Source organism: Rhinoderma darwinii, chromosome 2 (assembly GCF_050947455.1).
Source record: "Rhinoderma darwinii isolate aRhiDar2 chromosome 2, aRhiDar2.hap1, whole genome shotgun sequence".
NCBI lineage: Eukaryota > Metazoa > Chordata > Amphibia > Anura > Rhinodermatidae > Rhinoderma > Rhinoderma darwinii.
In genome coordinates this window covers 253,213,602-253,225,658 of record NC_134688.1, presented here as the reverse complement: position 1 = coordinate 253,225,658, position 12,057 = coordinate 253,213,602, and the positions used below count along the sequence as shown (strand labels likewise).

The following is a 12,057-nucleotide window of genomic DNA, read 5'->3' as shown; positions in this document are numbered from 1 at the left end:
CTCTGCTGCGCGAGCACACACACACAGCTCTGCTGCGTGCGCACACACACACAGCTCTGCTGCGTGAGCACACACACAGCTCTGCTGCACGCACGCATACACACACAGCTCTACTGCGCGAGCACACACACAGTTCTGCTGCGTCCGCACACACACACAGTCTGCTGCGCGAGCACACACACAGCTGTATCCTATGCACTTTGCAGCCGTATTCTATCTGTGTATGTGTCGTTAAGAGACACATACACAGATTATATAAAACATGGCAGCCCCAGTACAGTAAGGGTATGTTCACACGGCGGGGGTCCGTAACGGCTGAAATTACGGGGATGTTTCAGCCTGAAAACATCCCCGTAATTTCAGCTGTACCGGCATGTGCAGGCGCTTGAACGCCGCGTCAATTACGGCCGTAATTAGCGCTGCTATTCATTGGAGTCAATGAATAGCGGCTCCAATTACGGCCAAAGAAGTGACAGGTCACTTCTTCTACGCGGGCGTCTATTTACGCGCCGTCATTTGACAGCGGCGCGTAAATATACGCCTCGTGTGAACAGACAAACGTCTGCCCATTGCTTTCAATGGGCAGATGTTTGTCAGCGCTATTGAGGCGCTATTTTCGGGCGTAATTCGGGGCAAAAACGCCCGATTTACGTCCGTAAATAGGCCGTGTGAACATACCCTTAGAAAGAGTTAATAAAAAAAAAAAAACATTGTGTGTGAAAAAATAAATAAAGTCAATATAATACTTTATTACATAAAAACACATAAATTAATTTAAAAAAAAATCATGACACTGTCCCTTTAAGCGCCATGCTTATAAATTTTATCTGAAAGGAGTGGTGCATGCTTATGTGAAATAACAATTTACATGTAAAGTTAACAGCAAAGATGAATACTTGTATCAGGGACACATTAAATACCATCCTCAGAGTCCTCACCCCTGATGATGCAAGACGATGAAGGAGCTTCAAATCCATTAAGGACAGTCTTTATTTATGACATGAGTTAGACAGTGCTATAAACAATGGTGCCAGAAAGTTTGTGAATGTGAACATTTTACAGTATTCTGAATTCAGTCATAAAAATAAATAAAAAGAACTTCTAAGTCAAATCACACCCAAAAAGAATAAACGTTTCATGCATTTATTGATTGAGAGATAAAACATTAATTGTCTTTGACTTCAATGGTGATAAATGATGTGTGCCTGTCACATTTGGTAAGTATTTCCATGTTTCCCCTGTGTGAGTAAAGTTTGAATTTACTGCAAACGTGTTCACACAGAGTTTTTTGCAGGCAGACAAAATCTGCCTCAGAATTCCATCAGGAACCGAGGGCAAAGAAAAAATGCTCAGAAACGAGTGACGCAAGTTTTTTCTTCCTCCCGTTGATTCAATGGGAGGCCAGAGGTGGAAACCGCGGCAAGAAAGGACATGCCACTTTTTTTCCCGCGAACGTCCAAAAGCTACCCAAGCGATTTCGGATAATTTTCGGTGCTAATTCCAAAGCGGTTTCCGTGTCAAAATCAGCGCCAAAAAAACTGACCCAAAGAGCTCTCAATGGTCATTTAAAATAAAAATAAACACAGATATATGCCTTAGCAATGGCTAACAAAATAACTGTCAACAACAGAGACTTAAGCAAGAAAATGATAACTGGAACCTTCATTAATCTTCATTCTTAAATATAATTTGACACAAAATCTTGAACTTTTGGATAATGTCTGATTCATTTTGTGTATTGTAGTCAGTAATGCTACACATTTCCGTCCTGCTTGGTGTGTAATTATTTACCCTCACTGTACAGAGGCCTGCAGACTGGGGACAATACGCTTAATCAGACTGATAGGAAAGTAGATTACAGTAAATTACCTGGTATCCACTGCAATGAATAAAAAGCTCTGTTTAGCCACGCTAAAACAGAATGATTAAATCTATTTTCAGTGACCAATTACCTTGACAAATCAACATTTTCTTTCGAAAGAGGAGCTGCGACAATTTGATGCACAAAGAAGCTTTGTATCTAGTAACAAGAATCTGGAAGTGAACAAATGGCAATTTCTAGCGATTATACACCAAAGCTGTGTAATTGGCTGCTAGGTAGAAAAGTGAGCCTCCATGACTTGGAATACAAGGTGGAATGGTAATGGAAAGCTTTACTATGAGGTGACTTAAGGGACTTCAGAACTTCAGGGACCCATTATATCAAGGTATAGAAAATTGCTATTTATTAAGCATGGAAGGGGCCAACAAAATGTTATTTTCCCTATATATACTTTAGCTATTGTTCATAAATTGTGGTCTTTACAATTTAATTCAGGTAATTTTGAATCTTATTAACCATAGTTGACAATTTTTTAAATAATATTATTAGACTAGTCATAATACTTTTGCGCGAGATTGAGCATCCTCAGCTTCGGAAGCTGTCCTCTTACCTTCTGGAATTTGACTTCAGACCAGAACTAGGGTATAATGCCTGTAATTGCTCTCAATATTGCAGGAAAACTACCCTGGACTTCCTTACTATTTTGATGAATTAGAACTAGGTTTAGAGCATGCAGGCACAGTACCACCTATGGCAAAGCTATCCTGGTCCTGGTGATCACAGTTGTAAATGGGCCTGAATCCTAGAGGCATCAATAGTCTCCCGCCACATCACTGAAGCTGGACCACATCCCATGCCAGCGTCACTTCTATTCATCATCTGATAGACAGACTGTCTATCTGCACTTTCTTTGTGTGTCCCGACCCATTTGCTTACAACAAAAGCAGAGCAAGAACGGTATAATGCCAGTATACGCTAGCTGCTGTAATGAGGTAGGAGGACTTAAGAAATGTCCACACAGGGCGTATACGCTGCAAAAAAGTACACAGCGTATCTGCCCTAGACTCCGCAGGGAATTCTGGACATAACACCGAACCAAATTGTGGTGCCGTTTTCCACTGCGGAAAACAGCAGGTTAAAAAGAAAAAATCATAATAATACTTACGCCGGTCTCCATAGTTATGCAGCCCGGCCTACTGGGATTACCTTCATTCCGTGTGACCGCTGCAGCATGTGATTGGCTGCAGAGATCACATGGGATGAAACGTTATCCCAGGAGGCTGGCCTGGATGGAGAAGTAAGTATAGATCTCTGTGTAAGTATAAGCTTTTTTTTCTGACTTGTAATTTTTGCGGCGGAATCGCTGCTTTTCCGCTGCAAAAAAAACACAACATTTTGTTGCGAGTTTAACCTCCCCATTGAATTCAATATGGAAAACCTGCGACAAGAAACCAGCGATTTCTACAGCTGTTGGCCAAAAGCTTTTACTCCGTACCACCATGAACATACATGCTTATTTCAATGGGGATATGATAAAGATGAAGGTGCTAAGGAATGTCAGCTGGAGCATGAAACTACTGAAATTGTAACAGGCTAAGATTTTGGTTTTAGGATTTGCTTCTGTCCCTCTGACGGAAGGCGCCTCACTCCTGTGATCTCATGTGGCAAAAAGGAAAATTCCCTGACACATTTTTTATTTCTTTATCACCTAAAGCTCCAAGCATTAAAAAAAAAAAAACAACAACACTTTCACCAATGTATTTCTTTGGAAACAAACTTTTCTGTTACTAGTCATAGTCGAGCATATTTTCTAAAAACTGATTGTAAAAAATATAAGAAAAAACATTCAAGAAAAGTTAGTACTCACATTATTGACAGCAGAGACGGTGTTCATCCTCCAGCGCATCCTCTCAAATAAGCTGCCTTTATTCCCAACAAGCTTATTTACATTTTGAGAATTGGGGGCAACCATAGTATGTTCAGTATCCCAACTGGAAGAAGATTCTGACACTGCACTCAATAGTAGATCAGGATCAGGAATAGACATGGCATCTGGAGGAATTTGCACTTTGAATTTCTCAAACAAGCCCAATGGACTATGGCATTCACGATCATTTGGCTTTGATTCGTCCACATAAAGTACTTTATCCATGCTTTATCTTCCTTACTCGATCTGAAATAGAACATATACATTTGCTGTAAGCAGAACTAATCTTGATAAAATGACTGGTCCAAAAACAGGCAAAAACTAGAAGCTGATTACAAACAGGAGAGAAGGAAAATTGTATATAGTCTTTTTATAAATGTTGTACAAGAAATCACTTGCTTAGCTATTAATGATATTTAACGTAATGTTAACCGCTGGCGGACCGCCAAACGTCTTAAAACACCCGACTTGTTCACATATAACACTGCAGGGACGTTTTTGAACGTCTTTGCAGAGTCTGCAGCGGCCAGGAAGGGGAGTCGGCTGACAGAGGCTGCCAGAATCCCTATAGAGAAGGCAGAGATGGTTTATTACTATCTTTGCCTTCCTAATCGCACGGCACTCAATTAGGAAGGAGTAATGAATCTTAGGGTATGTTCACGCGGCAAATTAAAAACGGCTGTAAAGTACGGAGCTGTCTTCAAGAGAAAAGCATCTGTTTTCAGCCGTTTTTTATGCATCAAGCGTTTTCTGATGAGTTTTTTATAACCGTTTTTTAAGCTGTTTTTCTTTTGAGACAATGCAAAACGGCTCCAAAAACAGCTCAAGAAGTGAAATGCACTTCTTTTTTACGGGGCGTTTTTTTATGCACCGTTTTTACAAACAGCTGCGCAAAAACGTCCCGTGGGAACGAAACGTTGTTTTTCCCATTGAAATCAGTGGGCAGATGTTAGGAGGCGTTCAGCCTCCGTATCTTTAGAAGTTTTTCAGGCCGTTTACGGCCCGAAAAACTGCAGAAAATAAGCCGTGTGAACATACCCTTTCTGCTCCAGTCCTGGCGATTGCCGATGCCTTGTAGGTACAGGTGCTCCTTGGTCTTAGCAGAGCCAGATCAGCTATGCCGTTTATCTCAGGAGGCTGTCTCTCCCCTGTAACTTGGTGTCATATGTGAAGCCCAGTTACATGGGAAATCAGCAGAAAAAAACAAAAACACTTGTTAAAATTCCCCCCAAAAAGGTTTTTTTAATGGGGGGCACATTGTGTAAAATATACAAATAAAGAGAAAACAAACGAAAAAAATTAAGAAAATAAAACAAAAACGCCACCAAAAGGCCTCATGCACACTGCCGTCGGCCGTTGTACGGCCACTAATGAAGGATCCGTGAAACACGGACCGCACACGGATGGCTTACGTGTGCAGTCCGTTGTTTCACAAACCAAATCAATGAAAAGGCCGAGACTGTTCCATCAAAAACGGACAGCATCAAGACCTGTCCTATTTTTGAGTGTGCATGGCCCCATTGAAATGAATGTGTCAGGGTGCTACCAGTTAAAAAAAACGGATAGCACCATGATGAAAAAAACTGAAGTGGGCATGAGGCCTTAGACCAAACTGCAATTTCTAGCTCCACTCCTATTTATATATCCCCTGTGTAAAAACAACCGTAATGAAGAGGGGGCATAATTTAAAATAATACTTTAGTGTCATTTTGTGCTTTCAAAATGAAAAATAGAAAAAAAAAATTGAAAACCAGACACTTTTTATTTTCACATTTTTCCCTGATATACCCAAAAAAATAAAAAATACTCATTTAAAAATATCATTAAAATAAAGTCCTATGTAGGGATGTCACGATACCAAAATTTGGACTTCGCTACCGATACTTCGTGTAGTATTGCGATTTCGATACCAAAACGATACTTTGCCAACAGTAATAAAAAATAAAAAAAAAGTTCTTCCATTTTCTGATGTGATGAATTTAGAATGTGCCTCACAATAGTGATTAACCCCATCATGTTTATCTGCCATAATGGGTTAATGTGTAAGGTACATGAATGGGTTAATTACTATAAGGGTATGTTCACACGGCCTATTTTCAGACATAATTCGGGCGTTTTACGCCTCGAATTACGCCTGAAAAGACGGCTCCATTACGCCTGCAAACATCTGCCCATTGCTTGCAATGGGTTTTACGATGTTCTGTTCAGACGAGGTGTAATTTTACGCCTCGCTGTCAAAAGGTGGCCCGTAAAAAGACGCCCGCGTCAAAGAAGTGCATGTCACATCTTTGGACGTTTTTGGAGCCGTTTTTCATTGACTCCATTGAAAAACAGCTCCAATTACGTCCCTAATGGACGCCGCGAAAAACGCGAGTACTTCCAAAAACGTCTGAAATTCAGGAGCTGACATAATTTGTTAAGACGTGTGAACATACTCTTAATGTGAGGCACATGGAGGTATAATTCATCACACCTCGTGCCTCACAGTGATAGAAAGCAGTTTTTATTTAATTATTTTACAGCGTACACATCATAAATGATGCAAAAAAATTGTTATGAAGGTTATTAAGTCCGCGCCAATACCCAATATGTGTACACTACCGTTCAAAAGTTTGGGGTCACCCAGACAATTTTGTGTTTTCCATGAAAACTCACACTTATATTTATCAAATGAGTTGCAAAATGACTAGAAAATATAGTCAAGACATTGACAAGGTTAGAAATAATGATTTTTATTTGAAATAATAATTTTCTCCTTCAAACTTTGCTTTCGTCAAAGAATGCTCCATTTGCAGCAATTACAGCATTGCAGACCTTTGGCATTCTAGCTGTTAATTTGCTGAGGTAATCGGGAGAAATTTCACCCCATGCTTCCAGAAGGCCCTCCCACAAGTTGGATTGGCTTGATGGGCACTTCTTGCGTACCATACGGTCAAGCTGCTCCCACAACAGCTCTATGGGGTTGAGATCTGGTGACTGCGCTGGCCACTCCATTACAGATAGAATACCAGCTGCCTGCTTCTTCCCTAAATAGTTCTTGCATAATTTGGAGGTGTGCTTTGGGTCATTGTCCTGTTGTAGAACGAAATTGGCTCCAATCAAGCGCTATCCACAGGGTATGGCAAAGCGTTGCAAAATGGAGTGATAACCTTCCTTATTCAAAATCCCTTTTACCTTGTACAAATCTCCCACTTTACCAGTACCAAAGCAACCCCAGACCATCACATTACCTCCACCATGCTTGACAGATGGCGTCAGGCACTCTTCCAGCATCTTTTCAGTTGTTCTGCGTCTCACAAATGTTCTTCTGTGTGATACAAACACCTCAAACTTCGATTCGTCTGTCCATAACACTTTTTTCCAATCTTCCTCTGTCCAATGTCTGTGTGCTTTTGCCCATATTAATCTTTTCCTTTTATTAGCCAGTCTCAGATATGGCTTTTTCTTTGCCACTCTGCCCTGAAGGCCAGCATCCCGGAGTCGCCTCTTCACTGTAGACGTTGACACTGGCGGTTTGCGGGTGCTATTTAATGAAGCTGCCAGTTCAGGACCTGTGAGACGTCTATTTCTCAAACTAGAGACTCTAATGTACTTGTCTTGTTGCTCAGTTGTGCAGCGGGGCCTCCCACTTCTCTTTCTACTCTGGTTAGAGCCTGTTTGTGCTGTCCTCTGAAGGGAGTAGTACACACCGTTGTAGGAAATCTTCAGTTTCTTGGCAATTTCTTGCATGGAATAGCCTTCATTTCTAAGAACAAGAATAGACTGTCGAGTTTCACATGAAAGCTCTCTTTTTCTAGCCATTTGGAGAGTTTAATCGAACCCACAAATGTAATGCTCCAGATGCTCAACTAGCTCAAAAGAAGGTCAGTTTTATAGCTCCTCTAAACAGCAAAACTGTTTACAGCGGTGCTAACGTAATTGCACAAGGGTTTTCAAGTGTTTTTTAATCATCCATTAGCCTTCTAACACAGTTAGCAAACACAATGTACCATTAGAACACTGGAGTGATGGTTGCTGGAAATGAGCCTCTATACACCTATGTAGATATTGCATTAAAAACCAGACGTTTGCAGCTAGAATAGTCATTTAGCACATTAACAATGTATAGAGTGTATTTCTGATTAATTTAATGTTATCTTCATTGAAAAAAACTGTGCTTTTCTTGCAAAAATAAGGAAATTTCTAAGTGACCCTAAACTTTTGAACGGTAGTGTATATTTTATTTATTGAGACTTATTTTAATGTTTATTGTAAAAAAGGTGTATTTGTATGTTTTTAAAAATTTAATATTACTTTATGTTTTTACTTTATTTTTAAACTTTAATGTACAGGCATATATCTATATTACAGTACATTAGCCTGTGTACTGATAGTACACAGGCAGTTGTTAAGATATACCTAAGTATGCCCGAACAACAGGAAATATGGTAAGACAGCCCTGGGGTCCTTCATTGGACCCTGGGCTGTCTGCCCATATATGGTATGTCCCTCAATCGTGTCACAGGGATTACTGTGATGCGATCCAAGGGGCATCCCCCCTTTTCACTTCCTCTTGAATGCTGCAGTCAGCTTTGATCGCAGCATTCAGGCGAATAACAGCGGAGATGGGAGGTATGTCTGATCTCCGCCGTTATAGAGCGGGGCTGCGGCTGTGTAATACAGTCATTGCCCCTCTCCTGACAACAAGTGCGCGCGCCGTCAGCATGAGGGTATGCGGCCGGCGCTGCACTAATAAGCGGTGGCGCAGGCACTGAAGACAGAACATGGGGGTGTTTTGTAGTGCGCCCGCCATGTTCTGTCTTCAGTGCCGCCGCTCATTAGTGCAGCGCCGGCCGCATCACATCATGCTGTCCAAGCGCACATGTCAGGACTCAGGAGCGGGACAATGACTGTATTACATACCCGCAGCCGCGCTCCCATACATTCATGTGTTACTATACTGAGCTGAGCGGTTGCACAGCTAAGTATCGACATACATGAAATAACGGTATCGAACCGTTTGGGGGTGCACAGTATCGAAACAGTATCAAAGTTTCGATGCATCGTGCATCCCTAGTCCTATGTATCACAGAAAAAAAATGCAAAAATGTAATTGAATAACTAAAAGACAAAAAACTTTATAGCTTTCAAACCTGCATGGACTAAAAAAAAAACATATTGTGCCCAGTCATTAAAGTGGTTTCCGGGCACGGGACGGTTTTCCAACTGATAACCTATTCACAGGATAAGTCATCAGTATATGATCGGTGGGAGTCCGACACATAGACCCCACACCGATCAGCTGCTCCAGCAGTGTTCAGTGCTGGAAGCAGATGGCTCCGTACACTGCGGCCCGTGTGGCGGAACTGCCACTTTTCACTTGAATAGGAGCAGAGCTGCAGTAATACAGCACAGGTGCTTTACTGTGACCGAAGCCATGTGCTTCCGGCACGGACATCTCGTGCCCAATGGCAGCCAGAGCAGTTGATCGGTGTGGGGTAAGTTTGTCGGACCCCCACCGGTATACTGATGACCTATCCTGTGGAACACCCCTTGTCCGGACAACCCCTTTAACAGCGGAAAATGGCCTGATCTTGAACTGGCTAAAGGACATGGACAACAGATCCACACAGGCCCAAAAGCTAAAACCTGTTTAATTAGCTGCTAGCATTATGGTAAGAAGTGGGGAAAGCTCCTTTAAGTGTAGTATTACAAAGCATCCAGTCAAATGAATGGGCCATCATGTAATATATGGTCATGCTATGTCCTCCAAAACTTATTGCTGTGGCTCCCTGCCCTGGCTAAAAAGACATATGGAAAGGGGTTGTCCTGATGGGAAACCATTGTCATATTGCTGATGTTTTGACGAGAATGACTTTGGATCTTTGAGGATCTAGTTATCATACGTCCCTTCTCAGTGATGATGTCACCTGAGCTTCCTGCCATGGGCCTTGTGGAATTTATAAAGCTGAATTCAGACATACAATGTGCGCCCATCAGACCAGTATTTATCATTTATTATAATTCATTCATCTTCTCCTAATCAGGATGTTCATCCCTGTTTACAAACAGAAAGGGTTTGCAGGCATAGAATACATTTTTACAAGAAAAACATTCAAAACGGAAACTCCAATTATTCTAATAGAGCCTTATTCCTGTCATAATAAAAAGGATATTCTAAACTATTGGATGCCTAATACCCACATGTACTGTGTACACATAGATACACAAATGTCCACTAGAGCTGGCATTGACCCGCACATGTCAGCACTCCAGCTGCCACATGATAGCGAAGGCATGTCATGTGTGCCAATGTCAGTGCCAAGGACTTCACTGTGATCCTTAGGAGCCACCAAAAATCAACCATAAGGCGCCAAGTGCCAATATGTTAAAATCAGTTGGCTTGATGTTATTCCGGCAGGGGACTATGCTTATCACATATTAGGATTCCCAGACAATAAGGAGCAAGGCTAAAAAACAAAACGGTAAAAAACTGTCCCACGGGAACTATTCATTCAAAACTGTAACTTCCAAAACATTGAATGATTTTTTTTCCACCAACGCTATCCCCGAGGAGACTTGTGGTGCCGCTCCATGTACTGCAGAAGGACTGGTGGTCGGAATTCTTGTGTGTCACTTGTCACCATAGGAAGACTGCCACAGATTTGAGCCTAACACCAATATCATCCATAACTCTGAAGTGCGTCGTCCTCCCTCACTTCCCATACAGTAACATTCAGATAGTTTTACTGTCCCCCGCCATGTCTATGAAGTGGACCAGGAATCTCATAGCCGGTAACAAGTACCGCCAGTGTCCAACGAAAATTCCTATACTCACGTCCTACACCTCATTCACCTCACGGGAGAAGACGGGTCATGCAGTAACTGTTGGCCCCGCCTTCACAGAGCTTTATGACTGACCAATAGGAGAACTGGATGTACGGAAAGTGTCGTCATGCACCCAGATACCGCGCACTAGCGGTTCAAATGTGGCGCGTGACCTGAGTAGTGCTCTGGAAATAGTGACTGGAGATGGGCGCGCTCTTAATAAAAATGGACATTGCCTGCTGTAACTACCATATTGTTTCGACGTCTAACTCGCCTTCATCAGGATAGACAATTCTGCCACCTAGACATTGTAGGAAAGCGGACAGGAATTGTTAAAGGGATACTGCCACTGCCTCCATAACAGAGCCAGCCACAATACTCTCTGTAATGACAGGCATGGTGCCCCTACACTACACATACACGTACTTATGTGCTCCCACACCGCTCCTTTCCTCTGCTGCCAGGAAGTGACATATGAGGGACTTATTAAACATGGCTGTCAGCCAACTGCTATCTATTCCCCTTGCACACTATGTTTTGGGCATACATTTAAGGCTTCTTTCACATCTATGTCTGGGTCCCCTTCATGGGTTCCATCAGACCTTTCTGTCCGGAACCCATGAAGGGAAACCATTGATTTCCGTTTGTACTACCATTGATTTCAATGGTAACGCTTCCGTTGCAAATGGTTTCCGTTTGTCTCCGTTCTGTAAGGTTTCCGTTCCTTTTTCAGAATCAATAGCGCAGTCGACTACGCTATTGATTCCGCTGAAAATAACAGAAACCTTACGGAACGGAGACAAACGGAAACTATTTGCAACGGAAGCGTTACCATTGAAATCAACCATAGTTGCAGTTGACTGCGGGACAGGCCACCCATGACGGATGGGAGATATGATTTCTTTCCTGGAGGAGGAGCCCCTGACATCACTGCATATATGTGGAATTATCTACATCTGTGGCATTACCTAGAGGAGCACTGTGGCACTATCTAAGGGTGCAGTGTAAGGCGCTATCTACATGGGGTAGTGTATGGCACTATCTACAGGGGACACTGTGGCATATTCTACAGGGGGCACGGCGTGGTACTATCTACATGAGCACTGTGACACTACAGAGGGCACTGGCATTATCTAACTGGGCAGTGTGTGGCACTATCTACAGGGGCCACTGTGTGGCATTACCTACAGAGGACTCGATCACTATCTAAAGGCAGCATTGTGGCACTACCTACAAGGGGCACTGTAGCAATATCTACAGGGAGCAGTGTGTGGCACTATCTACAGGGAGCAGTGTATGCCACTATCTACAGGGAGCAGTGTACGGCACTATCTACAGGCAGCAGTTTATGGCACTATCTACAGGCAACAGTGTATGGCACTATCTACAGGGAGCAGTGTATGGCACTATCTACAGGGAGCAGTGTATGGCACTATCTACAGGGAGCAGTGTGTGGCACTATCTACAGGGAGCAGTGTGTGGCACTATCTACAGGGAGCAG

The 12,057-nt window shown here is 42.5% G+C and overlaps 1 protein-coding gene across 7 annotated transcripts in view; it reads right to left on the bottom strand.

The window, feature by feature from the left end:
• SPOCD1 (SPOC domain containing 1) overlaps positions 1–10,893 on the bottom strand; it is a 204,352-nt gene extending 193,459 nt beyond the window's left edge. The window contains exons 1-2 of one of the 7 annotated variants that reach the window (XM_075853156.1): positions 10,806–10,893; positions 3,690–3,995 (exon numbers count right to left, since the gene is read on the bottom strand). In XM_075853156.1, coding sequence (XP_075709271.1) covers positions 3,690–3,974 — 285 coding nt within the window. In that variant the 5' untranslated portion in view covers positions 3,975–3,995; positions 10,806–10,893. Of the gene's footprint in view, positions 1–3,689; positions 3,996–9,932; positions 9,952–10,286; positions 10,536–10,566; positions 10,686–10,805 lie in introns of those variants that run through there. The other 6 variants (XM_075853151.1, XM_075853158.1, XM_075853155.1 and 3 more) reach the window with 6 other exon arrangements.
• Positions 10,894–12,057: the final 1,164 nt, after the last annotated feature.